A 20,913-nucleotide genomic window follows, 5' to 3' on the forward strand; every position below is an offset into this window, starting at 1 on the left:
AGCCAAGTCCATCACAGTTAATCATCACATAATCTTGTTGTATGTACAATGTTCTTTTGGTTCTACTCTCTTTGCTTAACATCAGTTCATGTAAGTCTCTGTGGAAATCTTTAAATCTCAATTCAGATGATATTCTTTTTTTTGAAGCTTTCCTTGATTCCTTAATCAAACATCATGTAACACTAACATATATAATTATATATAATACAATAATATAACATCACAATATAACATAATTATATGTACATAATGCATAATAGTATGTAATAATATAATATAATATATAATTGTTATGTATATAATTATATAGCTGTATAATCCCATCAAGCATTATATAACACTGTAGCTTTCATACAATTACTGTGAATTATTTTGTGTTATAGTTTATCTTATATGTATAATATCCAAGAATGGACTATTTCTTTTGAAGTTCTTCCACCTAACTTAGTGCTTTATGTAGAATAGGTACTTAATGTTTCTTGAGTTGAATTATTAATAAATTTAGTAATAATCACAATATCACCACTTAAAGTAAAATCTTTATTAGTTTTCTTTCCCTCCTTTTCTATTCATTTTATTTTCTTCAAAATTATTTTATGGAGCATTTAGATGTTTCAGTGCATAGAACACTGACCCTGGAGCCAGACGTGAAGTCAGGAAAACTCTTATCTTCCTAAATTCAAATCTGGCCTCAGAAACTTTAATACACTTACTAGTTGTGTAACCCTAGGCAAGTTACTTAACCCTAATTGCCTCAACAAAACAAAACAAAAAGACTTTCATTTTATTTCCTTTAAAAATATGACTGAAATTTGTAAAGCCCATAATGCTAGGAATTGTGTTTTAGTCATCTTTATATCCCCAGTTCTTAAAACAGTCCTTAACACAGAGGTGACATTTTATAGATAGTTGTTGAGTGGGATAAAGCATGCAGAAATATATATATATATATATATATATATATATATATATATATATATATATATATATATATATATATATATATACACATACATACATACATACACACATGCAGAAATATATATATATATATATATATATATATATACATACATGCAGAAAATACATATATATAGTATATATATATTCCAGTAAATAACACTGTTCAGAACAAAAGTAAGTCATTATTGCAGTGTTTTTTAGGTTTAAAAGTATTTTTTTAATGTTTTTAAAGCCTATTTAAATATGCCTCTTAAGTTTTATATAAAGTGAGGCTGTAGCAGATCTGGAATGAGGAATTTATATGACTTCCTAAGGTTGATTTATTCCCACATAAGTTTGATATTGAAAATGTGTATATATATATATATATATATATATACACATATATACACACATATATATATATATACACACATATATATATATATATATGTTAGATTTTTCTATAGTACCAGGAATGAATTAATGAATTTTATTTGGTTTTCATAAAATAGATGCTATCTGATGCAGCACCTGGAAAACTGAGAATTGTCCATGGTGATGTGTTGACATTTAAAGTAGAAAAGGCTTTTCCAGAACACCTTAAAAAAAAGTGGGAAGATGGTAAGTGTTTCTTTGTGTTTCCATTTATTTTTAAATGTTTATTTCATTATTTCTCTGAACAAATCTTTTTAAAATCACTTGAATTAAACTACTGAAAATAAGAAAATGTGTTTATGATTTTCTTGTAAAAGCTAACCATTTTTTCTTTGTTGAAATTTTTTTACTTAATATGTTCAAAATTTTGTTTTGTATATTTGAATTTTTATTCCTCTCCAAAGATGATATAAGTCATGTATCTCTGATACGATAAAAATATTGAATCATGTTTTAAAATATCTATCTCCTGTCACTTTTTGGAGAGTAGGGGAAACAAATGATTTAATAAGCTTAAGTAACAGTTTTCCTGTGTTCTTATCCTCATTCTATAGTTACATAAAAATTATATAGCTAGATGATATTCATTTAATTGTAGATGAAAGAATTGAGGCATAGAGTGATTAGTATAGGTTGAAATTTGAATATTTGAATTTTACTAATACTGTTGTAATTGCTTTCAAGATAAAAAGTTTGTTTAAAAGAAAAAAAAAACCTAAATTGTATAGTAGTTTGGGAACATTAAAAACATAATTACTTGTAAACAAAAATTTTTATCAGACTTTATATTGTGAGACTTCTTAATATATGTTTTATATTTTTTCCTCAGTGTTTTGGGGTCATTATAAAGCCATATGCAAGAATTTAGCATTTAATTTTAACTACTGGCCTTTGGTTTTACAATCAAAATTTTTGGTCAAGTGTTTTTGCTTTGCTTTGTTTTTTTGCAATTCAAAAGCATCTTTTCATGATGCTTTATGTTAGCACAATAATAACCCAGGCTTAATTTATACTTAAAATGTGTTCATAATATATTAATAAAATAATCTTAGACTTTTCCCTTGATTCCCACAGATCCTCCAAGTGTGTATATTATTGGCAACTTGCCTTTTAGTGTATCTACTCCACTGATTATTAAGTGGCTTGAAAATATTTCTGAAAGAAATGGACCTTTTGTTTATGGCAGAACACAGATGACTTTGACCTTTCAAAAGGAAGTGGCTGAGGTAACCTTTTATTTGTCTAGACTACTTTACCAGGAGATCATATTCCAAAGGAATGTTGTTTTATTTTCTTTTTAATTAGATGGGTCACATATATTTATCAAGTTTTAATGAAACAAAAACTAAACATGCTAGATGTGCCAGTTGTTATGCTAATATATAGTCCATAAAGAAAGTTAAATATAACTGTGATATTGACATCTAAATAGATTAAACAGAATGAGGCACGGAAATAGAATCAGGACAACTGAGTGTGAATCCCAGCTTTGACAAATACCTGTGTGATTTCAAAGTCGGGGAACTTAAACTATAAAGTCTGATATTAAGTAGGGATAATTATATTTCTACAACTTTGCTCTTAGGGTAGCTTTACAGAAAGTATCTTTGAAAGCTCAAATAATTATAGAAGTAGCTCATAGCTTGAAGGCTAAAGCTTTAAGTGCTTTAACAGAAGAAGTAGGGTCATGTGGAATGACCTGCCTTGGTTCTTCTTGCCTTGGGCTTCCCTTACCACTTTGTTTTGTTCTTTATTTTTTCAATTGCCATGTAATATTTAGCTTCTTACATGACTGTTAGCTGTGTGGGGTCTAAGACTGGCTTTTGCCCACAACAGGTGCTTAATAAATGTTAACTAAATGAGTTAAAAGTAAGAGAGAGGACTTAGATCATTTAAGACACACACTCACTCCCTCCTTGTTAAAATCCCATTGTGCTTATGCAAGATGAGGCAGAAGGTATTTGACATTTGAAAAATGTCAGTTTCTTCATCTGTACCGACTCTTGAACTCATCTTGCAAATCATATATTTTAAAGCACTTTTTTTTTTTTTTTTTTTTTTTTTTTTTTTTTTTACACATTGGGTCATTATAGTCTCAATTCATAGTAGATGGAAATTATCTTAATTTTGGTCAGCAAATGGTTGAGTGAATAAAGTACCAGGCTTGGAGTCAGGAAGACCCAAGTTCAAATTCAGCTTCAGATATTTACTAGATGAGCTCACACTTCTAGTGTCAAGTCTGAATCTAAATTTGAAATCAGGTTCTCTTCATACCAGAACCAGTTTTTTATTTATTGCACTACTCAACTGCCACTACCCTATATCTTCTCTGAGCTGATAGACTATAGGAATATTCTTAGAAGAAAACTATAGTTGATTAATTGCAAAACCAAAGGCCAGTGGTTAAAATTAAATGCTAAATTCTTACATATGGCTTTACAGTGACCCCAAAACACTGAGGAAAAAATATAAAACATATATTAAGAAGTCTCACAATAATAAAGCCTGATAAAAATTTTTGTTTACACGTAATTATGTTTTTAATGTTCCCAAACTACTATACAATTTAGGCTTTTTTCCTTTTAAACAAACTTTTATCTTGAAAGCAATTATAACAGTATTAGTAAAATTCAAATAACTATGTAAACAATACAGCAATAGTCATGTGAAAATTGCTATTTTAACATATGTGATTTTCTGCCAAATTAAAATTTATGGATATAGCATTAATGTTATCTGACAAAGCCCCTTGCTGTGAGGCTCTGGAAATTTTAGTTCATCCTGGTTGCCTCTACTAGTTGATATTATTTCAAATTTGGTATGCTTGTCCTTAATACTTTGGTGTATTTATCATCAATTTGGGCTCTTTGGAGCCCAGAAACTCTTTGGAGTGATTATGGATCTCAGAAGATTCTATAAAGTTCTAAAGATTGATGCAATCCAAATAATTCTGTCTATCAACAGGAGGATTTTGAGAACCACATCATCTTTAAGAAATTTCTCTTCCAGGGCAGCTAGGTAGCATTGTGGATATAGCACCAACCCTGAAGTCAGGAAGACCTGAGTTCAAATCTAGCCTCAGGCACTTAACATTTCCTAGCTGTGTGACCTTGGGCAAGTCACTTAACCCCAAATTGCTTCAGCCAAAAAAAAGAAAAGAAAGAAATTTCTCTTCCACTTGAATTAAGTGCTAGATATAAATAAATTCAAACCCCTGACTGCAGAATTTGGAATGAGGGAGCTTTGTATTCAGGGGTCTTTTAAATTAGAAGAAAATTTGATGATTTCATTTCATAGCCATTTCAGTTCATTCACTTTGTCACAAATGGCACTTTAAAATGCATAATTATGCAGTAACTGCAGTAGAGAGGGGAAAAGGAACCCCCACCTAAAACATAATGTATCCACAGAATTATTCATTAAGAGGTATTCTTTCTAGCAACCTGGAGACAAGAGTGGGATGCTATAGATTCAGGTAATAATGTGCAGTTTACAGATGGGGAGGGGGCAGGGTGTGGACAGATCCAAAAATGGCTTCAAAGCTTTTTCTTTTTTGTAGAAAAGTCAGTCTTTCCCATATCTTAGAAAAAGGAATAGTGATGGGAATAGTGCCTGTGATTTCACCAATAAAGGAAATTCCTGGCAAGAAACGTCCTCTGTTCTCTACAACTTAAATTGTTAGAGAGCTCTCCACAGCATGAAGCTAGATGTATTGCCAAGATCTATGTAGCCATTGTGGGTTGAAGCAAGACTTGAACTCAGGACTTTCTGTCTCTGTCTATGTAACCTTTCATGTTGGAAATTGTTTAGTTGTTTTTAGTTATGTCTAACTCTTTGTGAATCTTGGGGTGAGAGCAGGACTTCTTAGCAAAGATATGAAGTGGTTTGCCATTTTTTTTTCCGGTCATTTTTCAGATAAGGAAACTGAGGCAAACAGAGTCACATAGCTGGAAAATTTGAGCTCACATTTGAACTCAGGTCTTTTTGCCTCTGGGCATAGCACTGTGCCACCTGGCTACCATGTTAGAAATATCTTCTTCTCTTTAGGGAATCAAGGAGAGTAATTAATGGGGAATAAGATGGTATTTACTACTCTTGCTCCCATATCTGTGCTTTTCATCTTTGAATCTAATAATTAGTTGAATTGGATGAGAATATGGGACTATAATATCCACTAATTTAGATGGGTTTAGTTGACAAGGAGTATGTGTAGTGTCTTATATATAGGATCATGAGGCTATCTGGACCCACATGTATGGATGGGAAACATCTTGTTATAAAAGAGCTATAAGATGGAGCTTTCTCCTATTCAGTCAGATGCTGGTTTGAGATCTTATATTCTCTATACCTTTTGGTTAGTTCTGGGATGGCAACGAGATGGTTCATTATAGAATATTGCTTGTGAAAAGTCTGTTTTTCCCTACTAATATATTTGTTGAGGGGTACAATACACTAATTTACTCAATTTATGTGTAGAATACCCAGAGAGATTTTATATAGATGTGAGAGTAGTGTAAGTGGATTGTAGTAATTTAAATGGATAATTGTTCATGTTTTCAAGAACCTTTTTTTTTTTTTTTAAATAATAAAGGTCCAAGATTTTCTCATATCTTTTGTATCTTCCCTTACTTTAAAAACCTTTTAAACCATTCTCCCCCAATGCCTCAAATCTGCACCACTTCTAGCAGAGATCTTCCTGTGTGTATACTTGATACAATCTAGATGCTTTTCATGTCTTTGCTCTTTTTAGTAAGCTCCCACGTTTGCTTTCTCTGTAAGCAACTCAGGGATTGTGTAGGGTCCAAGTGTGATGGCTCCATTTTCCTTAATGGAAAAAAAAGTTTGTTTTAATAATTTCTGCACATTTTTTCTAATTTTCTTCTGTTTTCTTTCATTTTCATTCTTGAATGCCCATGGAATCAATTTGCTTAGTTGGCTTTAGACTGGTTTTACCCTCTGCTATGTCTCACTGCTTTGTGAGATGACACTGCTCATAATTTCCAATCATCCTTCTTCATAGCAATTTGCAAATGGGAATCCAATTTTCCCATTGACACCCATCTGAATAATATGCTCTCTGGGCTCTTTTTGTCTCATTGTAGCAATTAATTTATATTGTTTTAACTTAGGAGTGAAATTAATATAGTTGGTGTTGTCATTTCTGTAGTCACTTCTGATTTTTTTTTTTATTTAAATAGTTCAGAATCAAATCATTTTATAGCATGTCTTCTCATTACTATTCTTCTTGTTCTTATAAAATCAGATAAGCCAATGATCTGACTGCACAAATACTAAATCCCAGGAATAATTCCCCAGTGACTTTGACAGAAACATGAAAAATACCTAGATTGAGAAAATGTTTAGGGCAGTAGTTTGTGTTACCAAATCAAATGGCTTTTTTATAGTAAAAAAGATTACGTATCATGGGATCTTGTGTTCTCTATATCTTTCAGTCAATTGTATGGTTGTAAAAATATGGTTGATTATAGCTTATCATTTTTGAAAGTTTACCTATCTTTTCCTCATGATTTTGTGGAGATGGGAACATAGATGTGTTGTAGTTATTTGTATTTTTCTATCATCTATTTTCTTTTTTTTTCAGAGTTTATAATATTTTTTTATTAATTTTATAATTATAGCATTTTTGAGAGTACATATGCCTTGTACTCCCTTCTGTTCCGAATTTTCCCCTCCTTCCCTACACCCCCTCCCCTAGATGGGAGGCATTCACATACATTTAAATGTTATAGTATATCCTAGGTACAATATATATGTGCAGAATATGTGTTCTGATGGAAGTGGATATCTTCAACATAGAGATGATCCAACTCACTTCCAGTTGATCAATGATGGACAGAAACAACTACACCCAGAGAAGGAACACTGGGAATTGAATGTAAAATATTAGCACTAGTGTCTATCTACCCAGGTTACTTATACCTTCGGAATCTAATACTTAACGTGCAACAAGAAAATTGGATTTACACACATATATTATATCTAGGTTATACTGTAATACATGTAAAATGTATGGGATTGCCTGTCATCTAGGGGACGGAGTAGAGGGAGGGAGGGGAAAATTTGGAAAAATAAATACAAGGGATAATGTTATAAAAAAAAATTACTCATGCATATATGCTGTCAAAAATTTTATAATTATAAAATTAATTTTAAAAAATAATAAAATAATTTAAAAAATTGATCATTGTATAGTTTTGTTGTTGCTGTGTACAACAATCTCCTGGTTCTGCTCATTTCACTCAGAATCAGTTCATGTAAGTCTCTCCAGGTCTTTCTGAAATCATCCTGTTGGTTGTTTCTTACAGAACAATAATATTCCATACCATTCATATACCACAATTTATTCATCCATTCTCCCACTGTTGGGCATCCACCCGTTTCCAATTTCTTGCCACTATCAAAAGGGCTGCCACAAACATTTTTTCCAGCAAAGATTTTCAAAGAGATTTAGAAGTGGTCTGATTTCTAGATAAAGAATCAGGAAAGAGTAATGCTCTGAATTTTTAGGAAACAAGAGAGTATTCAGGAAGAGAAAGTGATTAGTAGCATCAGAGGCTCCAAAGAGGTTGAAGAGAATGAGGTTTGAGAAAATGCCATTAGATTTGGCAATTAGGACATCATTGGCAACTTTGGAGAGAGCAATTTAGGTAGAATGATGAATTAAGAAGCCAGATTAGAGGGAATTAAGACAAGTTTGAGAGAAAATGGAGGTATTTATTATAGACAGCCTTCTCAAGAAATTTCACCACAAAGGACAGAAGATATATAGGGCAATAGTATAGATAGAAGAATCAAATGAGTTTTTTTTGAGGATGGGGTGACACATGTGCATGTTAGTAGGTAATAAGGAAAGAGCCAGTAGATAGGGAGAGATTGAAGATAAGTGAGAAAGTAGAGATGTCATGACGTACAGTCTGCTGGAGAAGATAGATTGGAATAGGATTGATTATGCAGGTAAAGGGGTTTGTCTTCTTTGAGCCTTTGTGTGAGACAGAGATAAAGTAGAAGATAATGGCAGAAGATATCTGAGTGACACAAAAGGAGGGTGAAGGGAGGAGATGAGGCTCTCAGTGAAAGATATTAGTTTTGTTTTGTTTTGTTTTGTTTTTGTTTTCAGTAAAATGAGGCAAAATTCTCAGCTAAAAGAGGGAGGGGTAGCCATGGGAGGTTTAAAGGGGTTTAGTGAGTTACTAATAGAGGTGTAGAAGGATTGCCTTCCATCAGTGAGGGCCAAAATGAAATGGTGTAGCATAAGTTTGTAGTGAATCAGTCAGAAGTATCCGTTCTATTATATAGTTTCTCCCATATTTGTATTCTTATCTCATTGAGTGCTAGTAAATATTGTCTTTGGTCAGAGGTTGATGAACATGCTTCTTAGTGTCTTCATAAGGATGATAGTTGCTTTTGGTCTTGATGGCATTTGTAGGCTGCACATAATTATTTTGTTATTAAATAAGTATCCACTTAGTATGGCCTATAATTTCTGTAGTAAACTTGTAGGATTTTTTTTAAGTACTTCTTTCCCATTTTTCATGTTTCAGTGTTCCAGGAACTTCAGGGAATTTAAATGTGAGCACTAGCTGCTATTTCTCATTCTTTGACCCACTACTAATCTTCAGCTAAAGTTCTCCTTTCTTGAAATTTTCACAATTGCAACTTTCCTTTGTCCATATCACATGCTGCCTTTTATTCATCCCTCTATTAGGCATATGTCATCTTTTGTAGATTTTAACCTCCTTGAGGCTTGAGAATATTCATCATTACATTTCACTTAGTACCCAGCATGGTACATTGCTTATAGTAATCACAATAAATATTTTCATTGAATTGAGATATTTTGGTTTTTGCTTCACTTCCTGAATTGACAGCTTTGATAAGCAGTAATCAGCTATATAATATATATTTCAGAGACCTGAAATGTAGGCAAGTGGATAAACTTTTTATCTTTTGAAGTGATGAAAATTTCATAGACATATCCTTTTTCCCTTGTGAGCTAGTTGAAGGAATTATTGTATCCATTTTACAGACAAGGAAAATATGATTAGGAGATTTCAGTGGCTTACATAGTTATAGCAGTCATCTTTATAATGACAACTATGACTTGGCTTTTTGCTGTTACTCATTTTTCATTGCTGTCGTATTAATGTGAATAGAATCCTCAATTTTGACATATTTTTATTACACTGTCATTTCTATAGCAACATGAGAAAATCCACATGACACTTTTTTCCTATTACATTTGTAGGCATTATTTTTAAATTTTGTGGAGGACATTTTAAATAGTTCTGGCACACTAGAAAAAACATTTTCCAACCTAAAAGCATGTTTTAACAATATGTACATTTTAGTTGAAAAGTCATGTGCATTTTTTGTAAAATTTTGTAGTGAATTTTCCCCCATGAAGTTGCTCAACTAAAAGCATTTTCCTCTGAATTTTTCCTATGGAAGACCTATTTTGATGTATGATCATGACATCCAGATGTACATAGTGCTAGGATATCACATAAATTCTGACAGAGATGGAATGGTTTTATGTATGAGCCTAGTGAAATATATCTGTTATTCAAATATCAGTCTAATTAAGTTCAGAAGGTTGGCCATCACATAATGACATTTTTTTGATCAGAGCAATCATTTTTTGATCACATTCAAGATTACAAAGTTTTAGATGAATGTTAAATTGCTTTTGAAGTCTTAGAATCAGGACTTAGAGCTGAAAGGAACATCATAAATAATCTAGATTTAAGCTTCTAATTTTACAAATAAGGAAATTAAGACCCAGAGAAGTTAAATAAATTGCTGTATCACACAGGTAGCCTGTAACAGAAACAGAATTCAATCTTGGGTCTTCCTTCTCCTGCACCATTTTATGAAGTCCCATTCTATAAGTGTTTTAATTGTAACAAACAGTGCCACGTCTCTAAGAACAAATAACTTAATAATTTTATTAATAAAATCTGCCAAGAAATAAAAGGAAATAATCACCACAAAGCCATGATAAGTTGTACTTATTAGGGATGATAGTATTAGACAAGTTTAATTTATAAAATGTTTTGTTAAAAAATACGTTTATTTCAATTATTTAATTAAAACTGACAAAAAATGTAACTAGTGGTTACGTATACATATATATAAAGATAATTTGCAGCAAGTATTTGTATATATAACATACTGCAAATAGTTTGTTCTCATAGGTTCATGTCTCCTATAACCTTGTTTATAAAATTTATTTTAGTCACTTTTTTTTTTTTTTTTTCTCCAAGCATAAACCTATTGCTTTATTTTGGTAACAGATAATGCTATAAGAAAACACATTCCCAATACAAGACTCATGAACCCACATTTCTTTAGGTACAAACGATTTTATGATTTCATGCTTTCTTATTAGTGTATTTTTCTAATAATCACTTTTTGTAGATGAAATCTCTTCATTTCCTAGATCAGGTAGTTTTATTTAGGATCAGGACTAACTAATTTTGTATTACTGACTCTTTAGAAGTCTGGTGAAGCTTATGAATTCTTTCTCAGACTAATGTTTATAAGTACATAAAATACATAAGATTACAGAGAAAACCAAAAGTCAAAGGTTAGCAAAAATAAAGCTGTAATTCTTTTTCTCATTAAAATGTATGTATCCCTTCAGCTCTATCCATGGATCACAAGTTAACCTGAATTAGAGGTTACATTGAGCTCTTTCTTATTCTCTGTAGTCACTCTTTCTAGATAAAACAGAGGGAAACTTCAGTCCCAAACTCTTGTTCAAATAACTACAAACTCCAGTTTGTGATTTAACTATATGATTAAGCATTGTTGGTTAGGCTATCTTTCGTTTTTTTTTATTTTATTTTATTTTTAGTTAGGTGATCTTTATTTTAGATCTAACATATATTCCTTAGGTGTAAATTTTTCACTTTTGGAAAGCTCATCTGTCATTTTAGAGTTTTATATAAACTCTAAAGCTATATGTAAATGTTAGAGATTATTTTTGTTACTTAAGATTTATTTTTATTAAGTATAGAATTGTTTGGTTACCTTTAACACAGGATAAATAAAACTCTTCTTTGATCTTGTACTATATACTGAAAAATAGGTTTTACTAAAAGGCATGCAGACATCTGTATAAACAGTGACAGATCATATAATAGAATCAGAGAACTTTATATCTGAAATGGATATTAATATGCTCCACCTATCATATTATAGATGGTTGGTTCTAGGTTGCCTGTAACATTTAATTAAAATGTGGTCTCTGTCTTTATAAATTTTACAGTTAATTAAGGAGTTATGAAGGTAATAACAGACAGATAACTATAAAATTATTTGATGCCTTTGGCCATACATGGGGAATAGGTGAATCAGAAGATGAGATCGATGTTTCTCTTGCCTAACTGCTATAGCTTTTCATGGGTAAATCTTCTTCATGTTAAAATTATTATGGTTGTTGCAGAGAAGAAATAATTTATTCTTTGAATTCTCTAACTCCTTATTTTTTCATACTTAGATATACTATTCTTAAGTTTGGGGATCAGAAGTTTCCTTGCAATTAAAATTAAATAGTTTAGTATATTGACATCTTGTTATAATTTATCCATGGAAGAAGGTCTTTGAGTTTTTGTAGCTTCATGTAAGACTTATTAACCACAAAAATAGCTATGACCTGATCTATGAAAATTGTACAAAGTACTTTACAACTGTTATGTCTCTGTTTCTTTTTCTAAAAAATCAAAATAAAATTTATGCCATTTTCTGTTAAATTGGAATAATGTCATTAGACTAACTTAAAATAATTATTTTGTTTAAGGAAATATAGTTAAATTCTTTAGGCTTTTTGAGGTCAGTAGAGAAAAAATATCATTCACATGTTAGATAATATGTATCAAACTTGTGTGAGGAGAGGAATATATTTTATATATACTATATAAAAGAGTATATGGGTTTCATGGGAAAACAATCCAGGATAAGATTAATTTGGAAAATATGCAACCATTTCTTTGGGAAATTACTTTTTATTTTTTTGTTAAAAAAAATTCTCTCAGTTCCATGACATTCAGCTGTGTTAAGTGCCATTCTTGCACTCAACTAATGCTAATAAATCCTAATTCTCAGGAATTAGGAATTAGAGAAACTCTGGTAAATATAATATCAATCTTACCTCTGTTTTGAGGTATCCAGAATCCTCTGGCTGCTATCTCATATAGACACAGTTTGAGCACAGCAGTACACCCGAGAATTTTGACAGACAAGCTTAGGTTTTATTCTCGTGATTTACACCTCACTCTATGACCTCCGCACTATCTTGGTATCTCTCCCCAAAGCCAAGCTCTAGATGAAAAGGAGGTAGAATCCTTCTTGCTCTGAGCTTACAACCAATCGATGATGAAGGTTACATCCGGAACTTGACGAGATTTCAGAGTGAGATTTTAGGATTCCTACCATGGCTGGAGATCCCACCCACGAAGGAAGTCCCTATGTACTCAACTCCAATCACATCCGGGGACCTCAGAGACCATTGGCCTACTTACATCTCAATTGCGCTTGCCTGACTTTTCTAATGCACCCCCTACACAACTGGAATGGATAACTAACATACTCTGTAATAGACTAGGGATTCAAAAATCCTAAAAGTTAGAATAACAGGCCAAATTGAATACAATGAAATTAAATATGTTTACAGTCCCAAATTTGGAATTTATAATTTAGCTTTACAAGTACCTAATTGATGAGGCATAATTAAACAATTTGTATAATGAAAACCTGGTTGTTTTGGTGTATTCTGTAAATTCATTCTGATTTAACAATGTGACATGGTAGCAAAACAAAAAAGTCAGTGTGACGTGATAGCCAATTTAATCTTACATGACTTTAATAGAAGCATAAAGTTCATAGTGGGAAAAATGGTGGTCTCCTTGTACTCTCTCCTATAAGACTTTATATAGCGTATTGTGTTCAGTTGCAGATACCACATTTCAGAAAGGGCTCTGGCAGATTGCAGAGCCTTTGGAAGAAGGTGGACAAGTTGGTAAGGAGATTGATCAGTAAGCCACATGAGCATCTCTCAAAGGACATAGGGATATTAGCCTAAAGAAGAAAGACTGAGAGTTTATAAAAATAACTGTACTTAAGGTATTTAAAATTCTGTCATATAGAAGGAAGATTAATTTGTTTTCCTTAGATCCACAAAATAGAACTTAGAATAGTAGAGAAATTGTCAATTGGTCAATTTTGACTCAGTACAAAGAAAAGAGAGCATGTATAAATGGAGTATGCTACCTTGAGAGGTTCTCATCTCTGAAGGCTCTCAAGTAGGTAACTACTTACTTGAGTATGTTTTAGGAGAAAATCTTCACATCTAGATTAGGCTAAAGTGACTATCGAGATCCCTTGCAGCTCCAATACTCTTTAACTCTAGGTAATTTAATTTTTAAATTACATCATGGGATATGCTAAGAATATTCTAGATCCTGCATTTTAATTGTATTTTGAATTTTTTATGTGTTTTTCTGCTTTTATGATTCTGTGGTAGATATGTTTTTCCTAATTTATTAAAGAAAATTCTTTAAAATCAAGCACTTTAAAAATCAATATAATACATTTGTATATTCATATAAAATATGCATGTACATATACACACATGTTCATACACATGTATGTATCTATATTATATATATAAATAGATACTAATTATACATCTATTTATGTGTAACTATTGATTCCTTTTATTTTCTCAACATATTTTTTTATTTTTACATTGGAGTTTATGCTTTTTTTGGTTTTCTTTTATGGCAGTATGTTTTTTTGTTGGAGTAGTATTTTTTTTGTTGTTGTTCAGTTATAAATGAGTTACTCTACTCTGTTATAGAGAGAGGGCTGTATAGTGGAGAGAGAAAGACAGATCTGGGTTGAAAGCCCTATACTGACACATATTGGCAGTATGACATTGAATATGGCACTTATTTGTGAATTGCTCAGAGTCCTGAGCCATTCTGAAGGTTTTAACTGCTGAGTTGCTGGAGTAGAGAAAGTTTCATTACTGAGCATTCTCCTATATCAATAAAATTATAGGTTTGAACAAAAAAAAAAAAATAATAGTTCACTCATCCAAAGAAGTTTATATATATTATAGTGGACCATGGATACATCTCTATATTACAGTGCAGTATAATAACAGTTAGATAGATAGATAGATAGATAGATAGATAGATAGATAGATAGATAGATAGAGTGACTTTGTCATTTAGAAAAAATAAATTATCTTCAGTGTAATGTGCTTAAGAAGACAAGGAGTTTATTATATATCTTAGAAATACTTCATCCAAAATAGTTTGTTATATATCTTAGAAATAACTCCATCAAAAAAAAAAGTAAGCAGATTCAAAAAAAGGTCAGTTTTCAGTTCCACAAAAGGCTTATCTTCCTGGGATATGAGAAGCTAATGATTATTGGGGTTAGAGTTAGGGAATGTAGACTAGACCTATGATTTCATTAGTATAATGAACTTTTGAGATGAGGAAATTCTCTCAATGCAAGTTGGAACCTTCTGTGTAATAATAATGAGCAAGTGACTTAGAGTGCTGAGAGATTGTGACAATAGTTGCACGATGTATTTTTAAAAGATTCAGTTAAATATTAAAAATTATTAAGTATCTATGTTAAGCAGTGCACTGGGCCCTGGGGATAAAGAATTAATACAAAATACTTTGAAAAGGAAGGGTGGAAGGGAAAGAGGAAGGAAGGAAGGAAGGAAAGGAGGGAATAAAAGAAAGAAAGAGAGAGCAGACAGAAGAGAGGAAAGAAAGGAGGGAGAGAGAGAAGGAAGAAGGGAAGAAAAAAGGAAAAAGAGGGAAGAAGGGAAGACAGATTTATTCAGTGCCTACTTTATCTCAGGAACTATATTAAGCATTTTACATATATTGTTATGCTTGATCCTCACGACATCCCTGGGAAGCAGGTACTATTTTTATCCCCATATTATAGAGGAAACTAAAGCAAACCAAGGTTAAAGGAACTTGCATGGGATCCCACAGCTCACAAATGTCTGTGCTAGATTTGAGCTCAGGCCTTCCTGATTTCAGGCCCAGCGCTGTCCAATGTATCAGTAGCTGCCTCTAAAAGAACCAGAAGGATCAGGTTAGGTTTCACATAAAAGGTGACTACTGAATTGACCCTAATAGGAAATGGAAACATCAAGGGGGGGGGGGAGAAAAGGGAAGGGGATCATTTGTACAAAGACACAATGAGAGAGATGTGATGTGGCATTCGACATATGGCGAGAAGGGCAGTTGAAATGGAATGGAATGAATGCATTAAGGGAATGATCGAACAAAAACTGCAGCAGTAGGCACCAAGGCTTTTGTATTTTATTCTAGAGGCAACAGGAAGCCATTAAGAGAGACAGCTGGGCAGTTAGGTGACTAGGTGACTATAACAGTAGTTCAGAGAAAAGTTAACCCATGTGGAATTAATTTCATTCATAGATTAGATGTCCTGAGCATAGAAAGGGAAAGGAAATGGTTCAGAATGGAGGCTTAGTTAGTACTTATGAGATGGATGAAAATATAGCAAATGAGTATAAACAAGTATAAAAGAAGTATCAGATAGGTAAGAGAAGAACCGAACAAAATTAGTTTTTCAGAAGGCAAAGGAGAGTATTAGTAGAAGAAGGTAAATCATCACTGTCAGAAATATTATGATCACTCATCAAGCATCACGATATCTGGGTAGCACATTGGACCAGGAGTCAGGAAAACACACCTGACTTCAAATCCAGTCTCAGACACATACTAGTTCGGTAGTTCTGTGCAAATCACTACTTCTACTTCAATTTCCTCATGTTAAATGTAGGTCATAACACCTACTTCTTAGGGTTGTTGTGAGGATAAAATGAGATTCTATTTGTAAAGTGATCTTCAAACCTTAAAACACCTACTTTTTTTTTTTTTCAAGTTGGCCAATAGCTTATTACAAAGTACCCATAAATAATCAAATTTTTAATCCATTTTGACTGAATGATTTTGTTTTTCTTAGAGGCTGATTGCCAGTACAGGAAATAAACAACGAAGTCGACTTTCCATCATGGCCCAGTATCTCTGCAAGGTTCAGCATTCCTTTACTATTCCAGGCCGAGCTTTTGTTCCCAAACCAGAGGTAAGTTTTTAATTGCAGTTATTGTTAGGAGAGAATTCAGCTTAGGAAGTCTGACTTTAGAATCTAACTTACATAAGCATGCAGACTAGATTCTTCGATTTTCTTTTCTTTAAAAAAAAAAAATAATAAGAATTGTAACATATATACTTGATCCTTGTCATGAGTGAGATATATATTTTTTTCCTCAGGAAAATAAATCTCAATCAAAAATATATCATATTGATTTTTTTGTTAGCCTTCCAAGTAAAGTTTTATTAAGCAGATAACTCATTTTATCAAAGGAACTTGTTTTGTTTTTTAAGAGATCTTATTTTAAGAGTAACTTATATGTAGATGGATGTTAACTTTTAGATTTTGAATGCTGGTATTTTATAGAGTTGAAAGTACTAAATTATAGACACAATAGTTTTCAGCAAAAAAAAAAAAAAAAGACTTGTGTCCATGAGGAACCAATGCCTTGTTTGATGCTTGGTGAATTGCTGTAAAACAGTTAATATGAAAGAACTAGAAATTCATTCACACTTAGGGATCTGAATATAAAGTCTAGCAAAATTACTGTTCCATGCTGCCAACACATGTCACTAACTTTTAATGCTAGGTTTTTTTAGTAGTTGAATTTCTTTTCATTCTCTGGCTGATTCAAGTTATTTGTAACTCACACTTGCTGAATTATAGGCAGAATAAATATCCAAAATAATTTGAAACTATAAAAGAAATAGGATCTGAGTACCTTTGTAGGATCTATGTACTGGTCAACTAGTGAAAGTGGTAACTAAAGGCCAGTCTAAATGCTATTCCTCATACTCCTGAAATCATCACATACAGGAAGGTCTCCACAACATTCACTAGATTGTCTGCATGGATGTTATGAAGAACAAGAAGGACAAGAAGAATGAGAATGTATAGTTTATGACCTGCATAATTGGAAGGATTCTCCATACAGACAAAAATATATTAGATTAGATTGATAATTGGCCCCCGGGTATTCATTTTATCATTTGTGATCTATTTAGAAGCTATAACTCAGTATTGTTGAACTCTAAAATAGAAATAGATCCTTGATATACTTACTAACTTTTAAAAAAACACAAATTAATACTTCTCTGTTGTATCTTATTTTTTATTTATTTTCTTAAACATTTCACAATTGCATTTTAATCTGGTTTGGACTCTACTCAGGAGTTTCGGGCACTCTGCTGTAACTAATGATTATAATAAGAGACATTTATATAGTGTTTATACTTTATGAAACACTTCTCAGAGTAATTTTGCTTAATAAAGGAGTAGACCCGTGATTTTATTAGGAAAGTACAGGTAATCACTTCTATAATTTATAGTCTAAAAGAGTTGCCTTGAGCACTTAGAGGTTGTAACTTGCCTGGGGTTCAGTAGATAATATGTATCATCTGTGACAATTGAGCCCAGATCTTCCTGTCTTTGAAGCTGAGTCTCTGTTCACTAGATCATACTTCTTCTGGGAGAGATGGATAGTATAATTATTATCCTCTTCATTTTATAGATGAGAAAGTAGAATTAACATAAGTTAACTCACTTTCTCATAAAATATACAGCAAAATCAAGATTCAACTCCAGGTCCTTTGAATTCAAGTTCAGGCCTCTTTATGTTTAATCAATGTTACTTTTATAACTGTAGAAAGGGAATATTCATTTTAATGGAGAAAAAAGTGGTGATTGTTATTAGAGGAAGTCATTAATACTATGTACTAATTTTTGGTTTTATTCAGATAAAGCATTGTGTTCATTATTATGTGCTATTTTTAATAGCACACACAACTCAATTTATCTTGTTATAGGAAATTATATATTGTTATCATCTAAATTTGTGAAAGTATTCCTTAGGATAGGTGTCAGAGTATTAAATAACCTCAGCATTTGGCTTCTGTTTACCAAGTTCAGAATTTTTGGAGGTATTCAAAAAATATCAAATTTGTCACTGAATTAAATTTTATCAGTCCTATTAGCATTTCATCTCCTGAGAAATAAACTGTAATCTTGAAAAATACCTTTTGGGAAGGAATTATATATTTTTTTAAAAATCACATTGATGGCTATTTCTTTATTTCTTCATAAATTAAGTGACTTATACATAGGCAGTAATTTATTAAGTCCCTGCTTTTTGCCAAGCCTTGTGCTGAACGCTGTAGTAGAGAACTTAATAAATTTAATTGATTTAAAATGCATGCTTTTACCTATATTTGTATATAGTATGCCTCTCAATTGATAGTTTCTTTCCTCTTTTAAAAACATATTCTGTAGTCATATTCTATTTTAATTACTATTTAAATATTTTATTTATATTTGAATATCTTATATGCTTATCAACATTTTAAAATCCTTAAGAGATATGTCCATATGTTATGCAGAATGCTATTTACATAATAAATATTCCTTAACTGCTCTATCAATAAGCAAATGAATTAATTCACTCATTCTTTTAACAAGTAATACTGATGAATAACAAAGCTGAAATAGATATGGCCATAAAGTTTGTTTTCTGAGTCATGGTTTGCCTCTTCATAATATCAAATATGTTTTTAGCAAAACATTTTAATGTTTTGACAAATATAAAATGTTAACATCTTAAATAACATCAATCTTATTTTATAGTTTTTTTTATCATTTTAATCTTAACTATAGTTAACATCCTAGAGCTAAATTTATCTTTTCTCTTTTTGTTTTCTGCGAAATAGTAAACTCCTTATTTGAGCATAATTACAAAACAAAATAGTACTCTTCATTTAAGCAATCTTTGAGTATACTTATGGATAATTTAAAAGATTACATTTTAATTTTTGTTTATGTAAAATATTTCAGTGGGTGAAGCAGCTTTAATATCTCTTACATGTTTTAAAATTAAAAATCACAGAATTTTAGAGTTGGAAGGGACCTTAGGATACACTTAGTCAACAGTACTCCAAAAAAAAGAATTATCTACTACAACTTATCCAACAAGTAGTCATTTAGCCTCTGTCAAAAGAGTTCTGAGGAGGTAGAACTCATTGCCTCTTGAGGCAACTCACTCTACTTTTGGAAGACCCTAATTATTAAGAAGGTTTTCCTAACATTAAGTCTAAAATGCCTCTGTAAAAATTCTATCCATTGTTTATAATACTTCCTCCTGGGGTTAAACAGAACAAATTTATTCCCTATTCTATAAAACCTGTCTTGAAATAATTATATAAAACTATTATGATGTCCCTGAGTTTTCTCAGGATTTTTATTTTGCAAAGTTCTTCACCATCCTTATTGCCTTCCTGTAAATGCTCTTTGGAATATCAATACCCATTCTTAATTATGGTTATGGTACCTTGAAATGAACATACCTGACATGATTTTTGACCATGGCAAACTATAATGGGACTCTGTGAAGTGGACATCTGAGTGACATAGTAGGTAAAATGCTGGGACTGGAATCAGGAAAACTCATCTTCCTGACAGTAAATCTGTCCTCAGATACTTCCTACCTATGTGAACCTCAGCAAGTCACTTAATCTCATTTGGCTCAATTTTCTCATCTATAAAATGAGCTGGAGAGGAAAATGGCAAACTTTTCCAGTATCCTTGTCAAGAAAAATGCTAAATGGGGTTGCAAAGAGTAGGATGTGACGGAAAATAACAGAATAGCAACAACAATACCTCTATAGATGCAGTCCTAGATTACATTAAATGTTTTTGGCTGCCACATTGCATTGTTGATTCATTGAGCCTGTGGTTCATCAAACTCCTTAGATTTTTTTTTTTTGTTTGTTTTAGACATACTCTATTATCTAAGGTCATTTTCTTTCAATATGAGTCTAAAAGATTATATTTGTGCCTATTAAATTTCGTCTTGTTACTTTCAGCTCAATGCTATAATCTGTGCACACCTTTTTTGGATTCTTATATTGGCATCCATAGTGTTAACTTGTCATATGTAAATTTGATAAGTGTGCTATCTGTGCTATTATCCAAGTCTGTTAAAAATGAAAAACAGCATTTCATTAGAGACCTCTTTTCAAGCTGAAATCTTTTAATGACTATTCTTTATATCCAGCCATTTGCCTGGTTTTGAATCCTTTTAATTATAACATCATCCAGCCTGCATTTGTACATCTTTTCTACCAGAGTAGTATGAAAGACCACTAAATATTTAAATTTACATAAACTATCCAAAACATTTCCTTGACCTCCCTAGTTTAGTAATGCTATTTTTAAAAGGGGAAACAAAGCTAGTTTGCTTAGACCTATTCTTAGTGAAGCAGTGCTGCTCTTTATAATATTTCTTTCATATTTACAATTAATTTTTTAAAAATAATAATATTCTAAGATTTTGCCAGTAATCAAATTTCAACTTACTGTTTACAGACT

The 20,913-nt window shown here is 31.7% G+C and overlaps 1 protein-coding gene across 2 annotated transcripts in view; it reads left to right on the forward strand.

Annotated features, from left to right (window-relative positions):
* TFB1M (transcription factor B1, mitochondrial) overlaps positions 1–20,913 on the forward strand; it is a 69,084-nt gene that overhangs the window by 11,670 nt on the left and 36,501 nt on the right. For both annotated transcript variants that reach the window (XM_074309467.1, XM_074309468.1), the window contains exons 3-5: positions 1,458–1,566; positions 2,455–2,606; positions 16,426–16,545. In XM_074309467.1, the coding sequence (XP_074165568.1) occupies positions 1,458–1,566; positions 2,455–2,606; positions 16,426–16,545 (381 nt within the window). The remainder of the gene's footprint in view (positions 1–1,457; positions 1,567–2,454; positions 2,607–16,425; positions 16,546–20,913) is intronic.

This window comes from Sminthopsis crassicaudata, chromosome 4 (assembly GCF_048593235.1).
Source record: "Sminthopsis crassicaudata isolate SCR6 chromosome 4, ASM4859323v1, whole genome shotgun sequence".
In the NCBI taxonomy this organism is placed as follows: Eukaryota; Metazoa; Chordata; class Mammalia; order Dasyuromorphia; family Dasyuridae; genus Sminthopsis; species Sminthopsis crassicaudata.